This window comes from Lichtheimia ornata (genome assembly GCF_029851405.1).
Source record: "Lichtheimia ornata isolate CBS 291.66 chromosome Unknown scaffold00032, whole genome shotgun sequence".
In the NCBI taxonomy this organism is placed as follows: Eukaryota; Fungi; Mucoromycota; class Mucoromycetes; order Mucorales; family Lichtheimiaceae; genus Lichtheimia; species Lichtheimia ornata.
The window spans coordinates 158945-177299 of record NW_026695352.1 but is presented as its reverse complement, the minus strand read 5'-3'; the positions used below and the strand labels follow the sequence as shown (position 1 = coordinate 177299).

At 43.6% G+C, this 18355-nt stretch overlaps 7 protein-coding genes and 2 non-coding genes across 9 annotated transcripts; 4 read left to right on the top strand and 5 right to left on the bottom strand.

The window, feature by feature from the left end:
• Positions 1–1511: 1511 nt before the first annotated feature.
• Positions 1512–1585, bottom strand: O0I10_006923. Its single transcript has one exon. It is a non-coding gene; the product is annotated as a tRNA-Val (tRNA).
• Positions 1586–2356: 771 nt separating this feature from the next.
• On the top strand, positions 2357–3552 carry O0I10_006922 (uncharacterized protein; the record flags this gene model as incomplete). Its single annotated transcript, XM_058486946.1, has 8 exons — positions 2357–2449; positions 2515–2547; positions 2601–2693; positions 2753–2827; positions 2883–2949; positions 3029–3132; positions 3202–3267; positions 3361–3552. The coding sequence occupies 8 exons, from the start codon at positions 2357–2359 to the stop codon at positions 3550–3552; spliced, it is 723 nt and encodes a 240-aa protein (XP_058342281.1).
• Positions 3553–4516: 964 nt separating this feature from the next.
• Positions 4517–6455, top strand: O0I10_006921 (uncharacterized protein; the record flags this gene model as incomplete). The annotated part of the gene is made up of 2 exons (XM_058486945.1): positions 4517–6078; positions 6140–6455. 2 exons carry the CDS (start codon positions 4517–4519, stop codon positions 6453–6455), a joined length of 1878 nt encoding a protein of 625 aa, XP_058342280.1.
• An 885-nt stretch (positions 6456–7340) lies between these two features.
• Positions 7341–8459, top strand: O0I10_006920 (uncharacterized protein; the record flags this gene model as incomplete). Its single annotated transcript, XM_058486944.1, has 4 exons — positions 7341–7454; positions 7512–7600; positions 7654–8162; positions 8230–8459. 4 exons carry the CDS (start codon positions 7341–7343, stop codon positions 8457–8459), a joined length of 942 nt encoding a protein of 313 aa, XP_058342279.1.
• Positions 8460–10330: 1871 nt separating this feature from the next.
• Positions 10331–12140, bottom strand: O0I10_006919 (uncharacterized protein; the record flags this gene model as incomplete). The annotated part of the gene is made up of 5 exons (XM_058486943.1): positions 10331–10441; positions 10507–10775; positions 10855–11044; positions 11107–11570; positions 11657–12140. The coding sequence occupies 5 exons, from the start codon at positions 12138–12140 to the stop codon at positions 10331–10333; spliced, it is 1518 nt and encodes a 505-aa protein (XP_058342278.1).
• A 250-nt stretch (positions 12141–12390) lies between these two features.
• On the bottom strand, positions 12391–13084 carry O0I10_006918 (uncharacterized protein; the record flags this gene model as incomplete). The annotated part of the gene is made up of 4 exons (XM_058486942.1): positions 12391–12716; positions 12787–12852; positions 12941–13010; positions 13073–13084. The coding sequence occupies 4 exons, from the start codon at positions 13082–13084 to the stop codon at positions 12391–12393; spliced, it is 474 nt and encodes a 157-aa protein (XP_058342277.1).
• Positions 13085–13274: 190 nt separating this feature from the next.
• On the bottom strand, positions 13275–14195 carry O0I10_006917 (uncharacterized protein; the record flags this gene model as incomplete). The annotated part of the gene is made up of 1 exon (XM_058486941.1): positions 13275–14195. One exon carries the CDS (start codon positions 14193–14195, stop codon positions 13275–13277), a length of 921 nt encoding a protein of 306 aa, XP_058342276.1.
• Positions 14196–14745: 550 nt separating this feature from the next.
• Positions 14746–17347, top strand: O0I10_006916 (uncharacterized protein; the record flags this gene model as incomplete). Its single annotated transcript, XM_058486940.1, has 2 exons — positions 14746–15529; positions 15603–17347. 2 exons carry the CDS (start codon positions 14746–14748, stop codon positions 17345–17347), a joined length of 2529 nt encoding a protein of 842 aa, XP_058342275.1.
• Positions 17348–17718: 371 nt separating this feature from the next.
• Positions 17719–17791, bottom strand: O0I10_006915. Its single transcript has one exon. It is a non-coding gene; the product is annotated as a tRNA-Arg (tRNA).
• Between the last annotated feature and the right edge of the window lie 564 nt (positions 17792–18355).

Below are 18355 nucleotides of genomic sequence, written 5' to 3'. Positions count from 1 at the left end.
ACGTCTTATTTCATGAAATTTGGGCACAGCACGTGATTCGTGATAGCAGGTGATGGGTTTGACGATGATGGATATTGCCACCTTGTTCATCTGAAATCGACCTGATTCATGCAACGACAATCAATCGTACCCAGATTCTTTGTCCCATCAATCTATCAGCCCCGTCACCATCCCCAACAAACATTTTATCAGTCTTTGTGGTCATAAAAGAAATACCCACGCCCACTACGCCGCCCGTATAAACCATGGATGTTGTCGCCTGCTAGCTACTACCATACTCCCATACACCTCTTCTTTCTCTTCCATTATACCACCCTTCTGGTTGCTGACACCTCCGAAGCCCAAGTTGATGTGAGTATCATGATGGTTGATGGTCTTACTTTGTTTGTGAGCGATCCATGGACTCATTTGTAATGGTCTTTAGCAGGTCATTGTGATCCTATTTTCATTATCATTGCTGTCATTGTGGCATTCAGCTCCTTTATTAAGGTATAGTCTAATCATCATGCTTGATGATGCACATGCTCACATTCCTTTTGATGTAGCTACCACCCGAGATGCATATGCAAAGCTGGATTTGGTGGTACACTACAGCCCTCACGGAGGTTATATAACACCTTCATGTATGTCGGCTCACGGCAGTATGAAGGTCACAATGAGATCATGGATCACCTATTTATTTCGTTCAAGAGTCCAATTTGGGCGAACTTCAACACCGATAGCAGGGCTCGGTACGGCAAGCATACAGACACACATATTCAGAAGAGAGCATCCGGTAGTGGAGCAGGAGGATGGCAGCTTCAGATGCCATTTCCAAACATGTACTCAATCATATCGACCAGGCCAGTACAAGAATTCGCGTTATTATCAACATCTGAAAAAGAAACATATGAATGAAGTCGTGGATCTATTGTTCGACCAAGCATACCTGGTCGTATGATACCTTCAAGAAAGCTTTGGGATTGCTATCACCAGAAAACAATGGAAGACAACAGCAAAAAGATGGAAAAACAAGTATCCACCAGGACAAGGAAATTGATAAGACATTCGTTTAAGCCTCCAATGAACGGCAGGATACCTTAGCAACATCAAATATCAATATAATAAAGAAGTGTTTGTAACCTAAAGAGATGATGTCTATTCATATGGAGCGACAGGTTTATTTATTGGAGATGGCTATCTATGACATGTGGTAAGCTAACGCTGCAGAGAATTGATGCACCAGCACATAATAGCTGTGTTGGATCCCCACGTTGTTAATTTCTCTTTGCATAACATTGCTTTTGAGCTCACATACCCTTATTACATTCTTTCCATCACAAATAAATGCACCACCATAACGTATGAATAAACGTTATTGAATCATCTACTATTCTCTTTAGTTTGCCTGTGTAGCACTTTATTTACGCAAAACAAAAGAAAAGACACTATCACGTGACCTACGATATCAAGAAAAAGTGTAAAAGACATGCAACCGATCTCTTTTAAGAGAAGAACAGATGCTTTACCATTGATTCCATCCGGGCTCGATCCGGAGACCTCCTGTGTGTTAGACAGGTGTGATAACCAACTACACCATGGAATCGCTTGATAAGTTGAGCAAGAAAAGGTATATGACCGAAATTGCTTACGTAAGCTTACGTAAGCAACAGGGTCCTGAACCCTGAGCTTTCTGGCCAATAAAATTCATCGAATTCCGCTTCTAGTGGTGAAACGAACAACATGCAATATAATAGTTATAGTAGTAAATAAGGCATCCATTGATAGCTTTCAAGAAACAACCATTTATTTGTCAATAAAGTATAACGTTACTGCTTGTCATGTGGACACGATATAGCCATGGTGTCTTACAACTTGTATTTTCGATTTCTAGTATATGGACATAGGAAATGTTTTCACTTTACATAATGGATGTGGTGTACACGTATAACAAAGACGCTGAGATCATCGGTTAAACATTATCCATAATAGCAATGCAAGCACACACGGACCTTTCCATACGTATGCACGATACAATACGACCACATTTACATGTATTACCACACACATCCTTTGTATCCTACTTTACCAGCATACTATACACTATAACCCGATACTAGAATTAAGATAAAAAAAGCATTGGAGCATTCCTTTGTTTTTATTTTCCATTCACCCCCATTCATTACAATAGATGATGTTAAGGTGTAGAATTGCGTTTTAGGATAACCAGGTGGATGCGAGGTGATGATGGAATGGATCATTGTGTAGAGCTGTAGACAAAAAAGCAACCCGCTCATGCTTGCACACAAAATTTCTTTCTCCCGACACACTCGACACACTTACCTCTTTACTATACCCGATCGTATCAACCAACGCAATGGGATCCGACAAGGCAGCAGACAGATCCGAGGCAAAGAAGAAGCATTCGAAAAAGGAATCGAAAAAGAAGGCAGCCAAAGAGTCAATCGAGGTATGCATTGACTTGATCGATCACAGCTCGCGTCTTGTTGCATTGACACTTTACCTTTATTCCAGGCTATTCCTGAAGAATCGTCCCCAAAGAAAGAGGTGAGTTGAAAAGTTCTTGTGTCGCCATGGCAACTCATGGGTTCATGTTGTAGAAAAAGAAGAGCAAAAAGAGCAACAAGGAGGATAAAGACATGAAGAAGTCAACTACCGTTGAAAAGAAGGAAGATCATGTAACTACTGAAAAAGTAAGTGTACAATGGTGATGGTATGATGATGGTATATTGATTGGATGGCGAGTATATAGGTTGATCAGCAATCAAGCGTGGATGTTGATGACAATGTCGACTCAACCACCGATAACAAGGCAAAGAAGAACAAGGTGATTATAAAAGAAGGATGGTTAAAGAGGTGAGCGTATGCTAATGGTAAAATAGGGAAAGAAGCGCAAAGCCAAGTCTCAACCAGAAGTTACTGTCAAACGGGCTGCTACATCGGCGCCAGGTGAGTGACCTAGAATCAAGGGGGCTGTTGTTGTTGTTGTTGCTGCTAGCGTGTGTGTTAATGGAACGAAATCTATTAGATGGCATAACCTACCTCCGTCAATTTCATTCTGACCGGGACACATGGAAGTTCAACAAGGTGCATCAAACATGGCTACTCAAACACATGTATGATCTGGATACGGTAAGTGCTTCAATATAGTTCCCGGATTGAATCGGGTGCCCTAATGCTAATATTGGATGATGCACGTAGATTGAGCAATCTGACTTTGACATTTTGGTGGAATACCTGAAAGGTCTCAAGGGAGCTGCAAGAGATGTAAGTGGCAAGCCGGGGAATAGTGATGATGATACGAAGGAGAGAGATAAGGTTTCAGAATGGTATATAAATTAACCAATATCACATGAATAGCGAACATTGACACAGGCACAAGACATGATTCCTCCCGAAACAACTGATTTTGATCAACCTGAATTTGATGCAGAAGCCGCTCTCGCAGCTGTCGCTCCACAACCTGTTGCAGCACCCACATCAGCAAACGAAGAGAATGACACCCCTGTCGTCAAGCGTGCTCGTGCAGTAGCACACGCCTTGGCTTGTTGATCAGCAACCACATGTATACATACATCACACGCACACACATACACACATATATACACGCACACATGTCACACATAATCAACATCGTTTTGTCAATACATTACTATTACAACCCATGAATCATGAATGCAACATGAAAAGACTATCTTGAGTGATTCAGCAAAAAGAGAAATGTATTAAAAGGATGCGCACGGATGTTGTTGCAACAACAGCTTGATCCCAGCCTTTGTACAACTTTGCACCGCCACCATAAGAATGGAATGCCAAGCCAAGCTGAGGCGTGTTTGTGATATCGTTGTTTATGTGGTCAGGTTCCAAGGGTAAAAAGGGAGGAGGAGTATACATGTGTGAGTGTGTGAAATTGGACATGAGCTGATGGTTGGCTATGTTGGGGGGAGGTTAGGCAGGGGTGGAACAGCAAGAGAGTATTGGTGTTTCCTGATGGCGTGGTACAAGAGGATTGCATGACATCTCGATGTAACCAGCTGCAGCAGCTCAGCGAATGACTCGGCGCCACAATACAATTTGTTTGTTGCGTGATTGGAAAAGAGGAAAAGCAGCACTGCATTGAGTTATGATTAGAAACGACAACAGCGGCGTGGGCAACAACCAGTATTTTCTTTTATGCAAAAACGGATTAATCGGACCGGGCAAAACACCAAAAAGCCATACGCAAATTAAGACAAGATGGTCATGCCGTCATCGACGTACATGAATACAACTCGATAATACGGCTGTGCCAACCTTTTTGGTTGTCGGAAGTTGATTCCCACCACCCCTTTTTTGGTTTGTATCTTTTTAATCACGGCATCTCGTTTCCTATCCATTTGCCTCCCTCTTCTTCCTTACAATTCCCACCTTCTTTCTTTTCAAGTGCATATATCACTCGACAGCTTATACGCCACATCAACTTATCCTTATTCACACACACATACACACACACACAGCATCCGCCATTATTTGAGACATGACTACAACTATCAGTAAAAGTACAACCCCCGCAGCCGTAAAAGCATCCGGATCACCAGCCAAGAAGAAACAACGAAACAATGCTGCCAAGAAAAGTTCAGTTGCTACAGCATCACCACAACCTGTTTTCCCAGCCAACCGTGATAGCGTATCCATGGACCACAATAATCCAGTATTCATGGCAGCCGCAGCTGCAGCCGCAGCTAACGATCTTGCTATGGTTTTTCCTTTCAGTGGTATGAATACCAGCAGCACGGAGCAACAATCATCGGCCTTTTCAGCTAAGCCGAAAGAAGTATCAGCAGGTCCCCCACGTCACGAGAACACGACATTGTTACCAATAGCAAGCTCACAAATGGCGACTGGTTCTCCCGCACCACCACCACCAACTGCAGGTCCGATTGCATGGCACCTGTTGTTATCGTACTATTATCAGCAACAACTTTTGTTACCTCCTTTGGTTAAGGATGATGTATTTCTAGCAGCACCCTCTGTAATCAATGACAATGAATCGGTCATCACAACCAACAGCAGCAATGATGATGGCAGCAGCAACAGCAGTGCAACAGCAGCAGCAGCAGCCCCTAACTCAACTGTTGGGTGGGCCCCTACCCCTTGCTTGTCCCCCGTAACATCTCCTTCGGACTTTTTGTGCAACCACGAGCCGCTCTTTGACGGCATCGAGGATCTGCAGCAGCAACAGCAACAACATAAACACACACATAACAGCAACTATTTTGACGACAATGACGATACCCAAATCACCTCCAATATCACCAATGATGATCATCCTGCTTCTGAAACAAGCGATTCACCTGCAACACCACCGCCATTATTCGATTGGTACGATTTCAAGGATGACAACGATAATGCCGCACACATGCCTACTCCTTCGCCAACAGCTTCCGATCATGAATCCTGCAGTCTGTTTGGCGATGTCGATGAGCCACTTGATTTTGATGATGAAATCAGCAGCATATGCAGTGATGAAGATGTCACTCGACGACGTGAATTATCATTTGATGATGATGAAGAGGAAGAAGATGATGAAGATGATGAGGATGGTTATGCTCTACCATCATCAGGCACATCACTCAAACGAAAACGATCCATGTTGAGTAGTGATGAGGAAGATGATGATGATGATGAAGATGAAGGTGATCAAGGTATCATGGAGCATGTTGAAGAAGATCAAGAAGGATTGGCCAAGGACAATATTCCAGTATTACAACGTTTGCATCGTTTACGACTATCACCACCTGTTGTATCCAAACCAACAACTACAGCTACGCGCAAAACACCTGTCAATCAGCAACGTAAGCAAAAGCCCAAACCTGCTGCCAAGAGACGCACCAAAAGACATTCTGGTAGACGTGGTGCACGACCCAAGGCAATCCCTGCTGCTGCTGTATACGATGATTTGGAAGATGAACAAGATGGTGTACACCGCACAATCTTTGAACGTTTGACACATGCTGGTATTGATTGGTGTCGCTATTGTGGTACAACCGAAGGTGTAAATTGGCGTCCAGGTCCATGGGGCAAACGCACCTTGTGCAAGTAAGTAATCATAATATGGGTTATGAGTGATCCTTATATTAATCTTTGCATTGCATTATAGCAAACACGGATGTGACTATAAGGGTTATGGCATTGCAAGCCGACTACCACGATTGGACTTGTCCGCATTTTCAAACGAAAAACTGGAAGATCGGCGACGACCGGTTGTGCAGCAATTTTGTGTTGTCTGTCAAAAGCCTGAATCGACCAATGACAACAAATTGATCCCTTGTGAAGGTGGATGTTCTCGTGCTTATCATCAACAATGTCGTATTCCTGCAATCACAACGGCTGCCTATCAAGATCAGCAATGGTGCTGCAGCACCGTTTGTCGTGAAAATCGCAAACGCAACAAGGTTGGGCCCTATGAAATGTGATTTTACTTTCCATGCTCGATTTCTTTTTCTTTATGCACGGCACAAACAACATATTTCTCCTTATTTCATGGCATCACATACAACACAAACCCATTAAGCAGCATACATTACACACACTTACACTCACACACACAACACATGCAATTCAACTCCAGCACTTTTCATGATTCCCCCATCCACACACACGCACACAAACATATATATCTGCATTGATTCCACATTTGCATCATTTTCCTTCTCTTTGTTCATACACATGGATTCTTATATATATCACGTATATCTTAGTGGACCCTTTTTCTTTGTATAGCGTATTAGAATGATACTTTTTTTTCACTCACACACATTCTGTCATGTCACATGGTTCCAGTAAATGTAAACGCCGCTGTCCTCCCATCAATCCCCCCAATAAACAAAGCAGCATGTAACACTAGTATTTTGCAGTTGATTCACTTTCTTTTTACAAGGAGACCAAAAAGACGACAACGATGGAGGATATCGTTGCAAGGTATGTGTTTTCAAGGCAGAATTTGAATCGATCCAAAAAAGTGAAGCGTGTGCACAAAAAGGGCCGCCACATTCCATGCTGAACAATCACCTGGTATATCTTTTTTCTTTCTATCGTTGTTTTTTTTTCTCCAAGGCGACCACGATGCGATCACGTTTGCTTTTATCTGGTAACAAAGAAAGAGGGAGTGTATAAAAGCAAGGATCACGAGAACCAATAGGGTTTACGTTTTGTACAGGCATAGCATGGATGCTACTCTTGTTTATTACACATGGGGTGCGGGCTGACGCTGGTATAACAAAATGGGGGATGAGGCGTGTGTTGGTTGTACTACATGGATCAGCTCACATGTGCATATATAATATACTATGGCAGATACCATGTTGTTGCCTATCTGGAACCATCCAACAAATGCACCTAGTGCAAGCGGTACCAATAACCCTGCCCCTCAAGCAACTGCATGTGCGCATCAAGGCCATATTGCAATGACTTATGTGAGTAGGACGCCATCATGATCATTGATGAATAATGTGATTGACGTAGTATATTAGAATGAGGGACCTAGCGATGTCACTGCCAAGGTATTGAATGGGCTCAAGGCTGGCCAAGCCAAAGCAAGCTTTTTCGTCAATGCTACCTGGTAAGAAACGTTCGATGCACATGTTGTTCTTTATAACTGACACCATCAAAAAGGTTGTACACCCAGCAATACGCCATGATTTTGCAACGTGCATACAACGACGGTCATTTGATCGGCATGACATATAGAGCACCTGGTGATTCATCTGAAGGACTTACGGACCAACAGATTCGTGATGATGTTACCAACACGGCCAAGGTGATCGAGACGTTGATTGGCGTTGCACCCAAATACATCCGTTTGCATTACTCTCAACCCGAAGACACCCGCTTGGAAAATATTGTGCGTGATATGGGCTACACCCTTATCTATTACAATCTCGATACACAAGATTACAACTACAAGAACAATCCTAAAGGCCTTGCCGAGCTATACAAATCAACCTTTGAAAAGCAGCTTGATACATATGACTCCAAGGGATCATTCATTTCAGTGCAATACGACATCCCTGATACTGGATCATGGCAAGCCATTTATGATACCATCAACGAAATTGATAAAGCTGGTTACACCATGGTGCGCTTGGATGGATGTCTCAATGACAAGAAGCCATACAAGAAATGTAAGTATGGGGGTGTTGGGATGAGAATTGATGAGGTCGCTCGCTCATGCGTGTGACAATTTCACAGCTGCCACATCCAAGGAGTTTGTCAGCGATAAGCATTCACTTGGTGCATCAAGCTACAAGCAAGGTCAAAAGATGGTTGATGAACCACCCCAAGTGACGAGTGACAAAAAGTCCGATGATGCCATGAATGAGGATAAGGAACTACAGGAGAATGAAGCTGTTTCTTGGTCCTCCTGGTCAAGCTGGATCAGCACGGCATCCTTTGCTATCATCATGTGCCTTTTGGCTTAAACATCTTTATCTGCCTACTACATACGTATCATTTATTCTAATAAAGAACAAGGACAATAATGAAACAGAAATGGATTTGAGTATAATAACTACCGCTGGGCCTTGGAAAGCGCTTGCCAACTTCTCTTGGTATCATGGATTTATCCATTAGCCATTTGGATTGACACGTATAGAAGCATTCACCTGGATCTCCACGTCATTCTTTTATTCGTCAGCGTATAAACCAGCAAGCTCGTCCATGTAGCTGCACGGCTATTTGATTGTCTTCCCTGCATTAATCACGTTGCATTATACCGGGATCGGCTGCGGCAAAAGCAAAAGCTCACGACACCAGTGACATTACTGTTTTCCAAAGGCATGTATTGATACACCTGTTCTTCGTCTATACCATTGGCAAGAAGGCCATATCCATCCCGCTTTCTCTTTTTCCTTTCTCACAGCATTGACAAGTGCATTCCTCACACATCTTTCTATAATACAACGCATCAGCGCCACACACGACAAGATCCAACTCAAGTCTATCCTTTTGGGTGTGCATTGTGCAAAGGTGGAGGGATGGACGTGGGGTATCTCTTCATGCGTCTTGGCGAATTATATGCAATTTGATGATGGTGATAATTGTACATGGTTGACAGGTTGCACAAAGGGTGATGATAATGGTTGCCATGGCATAGCGTATAAAGCACAATGATTGGATGCACCAATCGTTCAGGTTGAAAGCATGAAGCATAGTGATCAAGTTGACAACGGATACACTCTTTCTCAATGCGTTGTATATACCCAATTCCCTTCCATTCCAAATGCCAAACCCTTATCCATATCCATAAGAAGTCGTATGTATTCAAACAAGTTGCTACGTGTAAATAAAGCTGCTTCTATGCAACGGCTATCTGCTGTTCACGTAAAAAGACTGCAAGCAAAGGATGCTGTTTGAAACTGAAGTAAAGACCTTCATAATAGCGTTTGGTGTTACGGTTGGTTGTGGCAGAGGAGTGTGCAAGAGAGCGTGTGTTGTAGTAGAATGACAAGAGGTGAACGCTGTTTGAGACAATGGAGTGAGGGCCTTGCAAGAGAGTGCGAGTATCGTCAAAGGCGTGCGTTGTGGTGGGTGTACACGCCATGGACATGCCATTCAGTCAACGACAATCGGATCAAGAGAGCTGCAGCATTGACATGGATGAGTTGAAGCAGGACAATCGTTCGCAGGTGGTAGTTGTATGTACTTGAATGGGGGCAACAGTTGAGAATGGGAGGAAGAGACAAGGAGTGGAAATTAATCTGGTCGGACACCTCTTGTATAAATGCATGAACACTGTAATCAACTCTTGATATTGAGATTGCCCCTCTCGAACCTGAAACTTTCACACGAGATGCTCTTGGACATGCTGATCAACTTTGTATTAAAAAAGAACCTGTACTTCATTATGAAGCTTTCGAGTGGGAGGATTAAAATATAGGAGAGACCACAATGAACGCATGGGAAATCAAATAGGATGGTATCAGCCACAAGAACTATACGCTCCTATAAGCACGCGGCTATGAAGCAATGGATGATGATTCATAACGCGTATAGGAAGAAGTGTACGACGACTCTTAAAGCGACCATCAAGGCATGGATGACAAATGGAGTCTCTTTTTGCAGCTTGTGGATGAATCACTCAACAGTCAACAACAGGCACATCATCTCAACAAGGCCACATGAGACGATCGACAACTACAAGTTATCGATCCATGATCGATTTCAACGAGTCCCAAGAACGCGACACCATCAAGATAGATACGTTAATGATGTAGCATCATGGTGAGACCTTTATTCCAAGAACACACTTATATAGCTGGTCGTGTACATATAAAACGTGTATATCCATTATCTACTTGGGCGAAGCCAAGGCACCCATAGGGTCATAGGCAGGAAGAACAGTGGGCTCGGTGTCCAACAATGACACCAATTTGCGTGGCACATATGACTTTTCGAGGACAACCTACGAATCAAAAAATGTGGGTATAACGTCATTGGGATCATTTGCATGAAAAATATGAAACAAACCTGATACACGAATTCTGAAAACCACTCATCCGTCATAATCCAGAAGCCTTTATCACCTGTTGAGTCGCCCCACGAGTTCTCTACACGCCAGCGGATTGGTTTTCCAGCATCATCAAGGTCAACGCCCGAGAACATCATGGCATGTGTCATAAGACTTTCGCCATACAACAAACGCTCCTTCTTGGACATGCCAAATTCAGTGTTGAAAGCGAGGGCATAGTCGTAGATCTTGGTATTCATGACAGCCAATGGGTTATTCGAGAATTGACCTGTAACATTGCATGATGTAATGTATTATGCAGCCATGAGAATATGTTTCACATTGGTTGGCAACATGCATTCACTTACCCACATCGCATCCAAACCATACAGGCTTGCCAGATTTCAACGTATTGATGGCCAACGTCTTCATGGTCTCAACAGCCGTGTTCACATAGCGAATAGGTTGTCCTCCTACAACATTGCCCAAGCGATCCACTGTATAAAGGGCGTTGTATTTGTTTCTAGGGTCATTGATCAATGACATGGTATCAGCAATCTATGTATGCATATCATTAGCCATCTTGGATAATAAACCCTGATGATGATGAATGAGCTTACGGGGTATTTGACAATGTCCTTGAAGAACTTGGTAGGTGTGAGATTCTTGATGCCGATGTATTTGCCATTCTTGTCATGGATTTCCCAATCAAAGGTGGATGGTGGTTCGCCCAAAGAAATGACCATAATACGATAAATTTCTTGCATCATTTGCTCCTTGAGCAAACGCACAGATGCTTCCGAAGCATCTTGTTCAGCCAAATGTTCGCGGATCTGCACAGCAAATTCACGCAGCTTGACCGTGACCAACCAATTGAGGCGGCGGGAATTGGACGAAGAATACGTTTCAGGATATACGGATTTGGGCACAACACCGTATTTTTGTACGATGGATACAAACATGTCCCATTGTCCACCATCACCCACTGGTGACGACAACAAGTATTGCACAACACGATCATTCACATCCTTATCGGCAAGGTCAATCATGTTTTCCAAGAACCAGTTGGCCTTTTCCAATTTGTCTATCGTTCGGAGTGAGTATCATGAGAGCTTATCAGATGGGCGTATCCGCATATCCCCTATCATCACAAGACACCATCATCCATACCATAGAAAAACAAGTAGCTCTGCGACAACTCGAAATCATCGTCAAGCTTGAACTTTTCAATAACGGCCAATCTTAGCACATTGGTACCAGCAAACAACCAGCAACGACCCGAAGAGCGTTGGTTGGTGATTTTGCCTTCCACATCAATCTTGACGTTGAACACATGGTTGGCCTTGATAGCTTCACTACGGTTGACCAATACGTTGGTAGGATCGTTGCCAACGACAGCATTCAATGCAAGGCGGTTCTTATTATCATCCCAAAAATCCTTGGAATAGCGTTCCAAGCTATCGGAAGAAATAGGTGCATAGCTTGCATGGATCTTTTCGATTTGTTCCTTGTCCAACGAAAGTTTGGCAAGCGACTTGGATAATTGTTGCTGGGAGATACGAGATGAGGAGGTGGCAGCTGACGTCATTTCTGCTACAGCAGCTGAACGTTTTTCATCATAATGTGAGCTTGCTTTGGATTGTTCAGCACCCATATTGAATAATCTTGTATGTACGTGAGTGTGTGAAAAAAGTGAAAAGAGAAGAAAGAGAAAAGATGAAGGAATCTTCCCCACGTCCCACTCATCATCATCACGTCTTATCCGACACAAACAACGACAGCCGATAATGTAGGTCACACGACCTGGTGCGGGGAAATAATGTATTAAGTCAAGTGCAAAGCGGATAATGATGCTGGAGGAGGAGAGAGAAAAAAAGCGACGTATATGGTAAAAAGTGCCACAATCAGGGCTTTGATGAGAAGCAACCAAAGCAGGTATCGATCATACTAGAGAAAGATAATGGGGATGATAAGGATGCTTCTTGTGATGATCGATGCGGTGTTGTTGCTTGGGTATCCATATAATAATCTTCTTGGGTAATGCTGCTACCATCGTCGTCGCTATCGTTCACCTCGCCGTTACAGGAATGGGGTGCCATACCACGATCACGCAATATTTGATGTGTCCATAAAAGATACAAGCCTTCTTCGTTATCATTCTCACTAACGGTCGTGTGGGGTGGTGTGGAAGGGACACTGTGGTCAGATGGCACCATCATTGGATCTACCTCTTGAATATAGCAAGTCATTGTGTCAACAGGGACAAGCGGGATAAGGATTAACCCCCCCCATTGTATTACCTGATCCCCATGCTGTACTCATAAATGAGCCATAAGCCTTTGGTAAAGATAATCGCAATCCATCGACTGCATTCGAAGAGAGCACCATCAACATGTTAATTAAGTGATGCCGATTCAATTCCGCGTCATCGGATAAATGGATAATGTCAAATACCTTGAGAAGCTGCTGATGAGGATGGTGCTGGAGTAGGAGGTCGTTGTTGTTGATGATGATGGGTGAATTGCTGTTTACATTATTAATTGACATCCATTGGCGTATTTGTGTATATATAAACGGAGAGCTTACCTTATCATCCATTGGTATATAGGTATGAGTGAGTGACGAAAATAAACGAGGGAGGAGTTTTTATAGTGTCAAGTGCAAGGAAAAGAGAAGAGAGTGGAAAAAAGAAAGCACAAAGGGCGGTGTGAGTTATATAAAAGTAGTGTGTGCGTATGCAGTAATGGCACAGCTAATCGGGGTCAATTTTTTATTTTACAACAAGAGATCAAAGGCGGTAGATACGAATGGCGTTTGTGACAAAGAGCTTTTCCTTATCCTGTGAAGACCAATCATGGACAATTTCCGCTAGAATCTCGAGCCATTTGCTCCACCGTGTTCCATTTTCGCACACAGGCCAGTCGCCACCAAACATAAGCCGATCGATACCAAATGCCTTGCGTGCTACTTCCACAAATGGCGCAAGTTGCTTCGCACTGGGAGTGGATGTTTCTGTGACTAGGCCAGAGACCTTACAGCTGACATTGGGAAATTGTGCTAAGGCCATCATGTTATCCTGCCAGAAGATGAAGGCTGGTTCGCCCGGATGACTGTCACAGGGAGGTTTGGCCATGTGGTCGAGCACAAACGTAATCTCGGGACACTGCCGTACCAGCTGAATTAGAGGTGGAAATTGAGCAGGACTTTCATTGCAGTTGATATTCAAGTCAAAGCTCAAATTGTATTCACCCAATGCCTTTACCCCTTCCACAAAGGGTGGTTGAGCGACCCTTTCAGGATCAAGTGATGGATCTTGAATTAGATAACGTACACCACGTAGCCGTTGGGAAGGTACAAGCTGTGTAAGCAGCCGCAAATAATGTCGTACAGGCTGACCTTGGTCTACGGGTGCATAAGCTACAATGCCGGCAATCCCACCAAATACAGCTGTACTTGTTTTGTTGAGCCGTTCAGCATATTGTGCGATCCAATCCGCTTCCACTAATCCTTGCCGAGGATCCACATCCGTTTCCACGTAAACAGCACCTCGTACTTGGACGCCGTTGGGGATCTCTTTGCTGTATTTTTCACCATCACGACGCTCGTTAAAGTGTGGAGCACTTGATAACCATGGCACAGAGACCCTTTCAGGATCCCAAAAATGGACATGAGTGTCGATCACTTGGCAAGGTGTGTTGATCTGGACCATGGTTTGTTGTTGTTGTTTGTGTAAGAAAGAAGAAAAAGAAGCTGTTTAAAGGAGAAAGGGGTGGAATCTCGGTTAAAGTACAAGAAGGGATTTTCTCCGAGTTGTCAATGCGTGGGAAGCCCAATCATATCGTATGTTGTGGTGATGGGTGCTGCAATGGTGACGCTGCCCTGACACATGTCATGCATTAGTCTTATACGTGTTATATGGTGATTTATTGGCGTAGAGAAGAAGGTCTATAATATTACTACTGGGATAGAAGGTCTAATGGTCTGGTGGTGGGTGGGTATCAATGAGAAGCAGCTATGATGATGATAATGAGTCGGCTACTACCATTTTGAGTCTAAGAGCTTTCTTGTTCCAACCTTACAAGACGGCTGTGCAACAACCAGCCAATAGGTTCATTGTACACGCGTATGGATGGGTGTCTCTTTGTTCTGTTTCTTTGTCGAGGGATATCGAGGATAAAGGTCATGCGGGCTTTTTACTGCTACCCCTTTTATGCAGCCAAACGTTTCTCTTTGCTCTTCACAACTCTTCTTTGTCAACCATGACATCGCCACCTTTTCGTATTATGAAGACGTACACTCCACAACCCTTGGGTAAAGCGGGTGCAATGTCCCATGTTTTCACAAGAAACACCAATCCTGCCGAATTCCATCGTCATGTAATTCAAGCCCAAAACGCCTTTTCCTTTTGCAACTTCCACCAATCCATCAACCACTACAACAATGCCATGGAGGAATTGAACGCCAACCTTGCAACTACAACCTTACTTCAACGTGCCACCATACATGAGATCGCTGGTTCATACAACAACGCCTTGAACGACGCAAAGGCAGTTATAGCAATCGACAGCACGTTGCCAGATGGATATCTATCAGCTTGCAACACACTATTGCTTGAGAACAAGTACCGGGAAGCTTTACTCCTTAGCCGTGAAGGATGTCAAAAGGCAGATTGGGATCATCCACAATATGAAGCTTTGGTCGAACTCGAAAAGAGCATTTCACGCGAAGTCCACAAGCAAAACCGGTGGCTCATGAACAAGCTTCCCTTTGATGTCATTGAAAATGTGTTGAGGATGCTCCCACTACTGAGTCGCGTTCAACTATCACTTACTTGCATGGATTGGAATGAGTTCCTTTGTGAATGGACCGGCATGTGGCATGATGTATGGATCAATCATCGTATCTCTCGTTCTTTGCCCCAATTCCTGGATTGTGTCATCAACTCTCAAGTGCGCACTCTCATCATTGACGTGGAGATCCTTGATAAATTGCAATCGATATGCTTACACGCTGCTACACATTGGAGGAATCTTGAGTCATTAGGTATGTTGGTCTTGGTTAATGGGTCATACCATCATCATCAGCAACGTTACTTACTGACAACATTGTTTATTAGAGTTGCATTACTTCACACAACGCCAGCTCGTATTCCCGATCATTGAAGCCAACGGTTCTACTCTTCGGCATATTCGTTTCAAGGATACGCGAGGTATCAAGTGGGCTGCTGAACCGATCCAGTACATTCTCAAGACATGCCCCAACTTGAAGTCATTGCAATGCGCACGTGATGAATATGCCGCCATTTGTCCACGCATGGTCACACAGCCGTTGTACTTTGACGCACCATTGAGGCTCACCTCGCTAAGCATTACCCGTACAACCTTGGCCGACTATCTCGACAAGTTGTTGCCTTGGTGTCCTGATCTGCAACACATTGTCCTCGATGCTCATGATCATGATAAGCCTCAGCGTGTGGAGATCCTCGATCATGTTTACGTTCATTGTCCCAAGCTGGTGTCACTCTTTTACAGTGGTTCTGGATCCTTTTCGTATAAGAAGCAAGGTGGTCATGAGTATTATAATCCGCATACTACTGGTGGGGAATATGGATTACGGTGCCTTGTTTATATTGCTGGTACGACCAATGAGAGCTACAAGGCGGATAAGCAGATTATCAGATTCCTGGAAAGAAGCGAGAATACTTTGGAGAAGCTTCATGTGGCACTGGGTTGTCAAGCGGGTGGTCATCGATTGGTATACAACTACAATCCTTCCGGCCTTGAAGTTATACAACACGCTGCGAAGCTCTCATTTCCTCAGCTACAAGACTTGACGATCTTTGAACCACCCAATCGTTTTATCCAGCCTTTCAATTATCAACATGGACGACAACAAGTACCAAACATACGCCGCGTGCCATCCATACCACCCACTCGTGCAATGGCGTATCTTGGCTCAGAAGACATGTGCAAGCTACTAGCTGGATCACCGGATTTGACAAAGGTGTGCATTCGATCGGATACATTGGTCACTGATATGGTATTGGAAGAGCTTGCGGCTTTGAGGCAGCTACGACATGTGAATTTGGGTTACGCTACCGAGTCCATGAGGGAGAGCATCTACTATCCTAGTGGTCATTCCAGCATGTATCCGCTCCCCAGCTATCTACAACTTGATACGCCCTACAGAACCGTTGGTCCCAAAGAGCCAAGTTTCTCGACGCAAGCCATGATGGGATTTGTGGAGAATTGCAACAACAAGGTGGAGGAGCTGATATTGAGCAACTTTTCTGGACGATTGGATGATGATTTATTGGATGCTCTCGCTCACAGCAAGAGTAAAATTTGGCGACTTGTATTGGGTGCTCCTTATGAATTCACAACACGAGCCTTGATCCGCTTTGGACAACAAATGCAAGATTCAGTATTGACACACTTGACAATATTTGGCATGGATCATGAGCTGCATCGTCGACGTGCTCGTATCGGCAACATCATGGCACTCACAGGACTCAAACATCTCATACAGCTACGCCTTTCGCTCGTCAATAACACAGGCTTCAAATCATGCAAACCCATCCTCGCCCGATTCATCCTAGCTTCCTACAACACATCACGCATCACCGTCATTTTCCAAAACAATACGTCCATTGAATTGAGTGGTGAATACAAACGCATGGCACTTGCTCAACAAGAATGCAACCAGGATCGACAAGACGTCATCATGATGGACGAGGATTTGGAGAAATCTTTATCACCAGCACGAGCTCCCGAATTTCATGTTGAACATGTTGGCCGTTGGATGACCACTTATGAGCTATTCACATTGAATGCAAGTTCCCTCCATGAACAAGATATCTGAATCTAGGATACCAATACCATTTATACCTTCATTATCATCACCTTTGCTTTGCTATTATGCTGTATTTGAATTTGCAATTCATGCTCTTCGAATAAAGAATAACAATAATAATGAATGAAAGACGTTACCAATCTAAAGGAATGAAAGGGGATCATCAACCAAGGCGCAATGCTATGTAACAGGTGGGACCATTGACAATAGATTTTAAAAAAGACGAAGGATTGAGATGATTTATTGGCTTGCTGATAAGATAATGGATCAATACTTTCCTTTCACAACAGCCAAAAGGCATCCTCCAAAAAGTCACGTGACCCAAGACGGAAAACAAGAAAAAGGAACAAACAGCTCGTTTCAAGCTATTATCAACTAATCGAGGCTACCAGGGGTCGAACCTGGAATCTCCTGATTCGTAGTCAGGCGCCTTATCCATTTGGCCATAGCCCCTCGAGTTATTTTTTGATTTTGAATGTACATGATAGACCACAAAATTTCCAAAAGAAGAAAAGTGACATTGTTTAGTATCATTGCGTAGAGCACGTACCGCTGAGAGCAATGGTAAAAGAACGAGAGGAATTGGGGAGCTGTGGAGAAAGTAATTTGGTGTTGAAGTTGCGATAGGATATTATCTCAGTGGTATTCAAGGTCAGCAGCAGCTGCCAGCTGCCACTGCAATCTATCAACGATGAGATGATGAGGGATGAAGGTGCATCCTATCTTTGTTTGCATTGTCGTTCTCATTTTCAAGGTGTGTATTGCGTGTTGTATGTGTATCCATGCACTATTTCGTGTAGCTCGATCGAATGACTGATTTATTGTCACCCTTCAGGGCATGTGAATGGATGTATGTATGTGCAAGTCTACAATACAAGATGCATGGACCATCGTATGTAATCAAAGGAAATACTCGAACATCAACATAGATTCATGCAATAAGATGTGTGTTATTAAGTAGAGTGAAATCAAATATAGCTGGCTGTCTATAGCATGTTACACTATGGTGGTGTCACC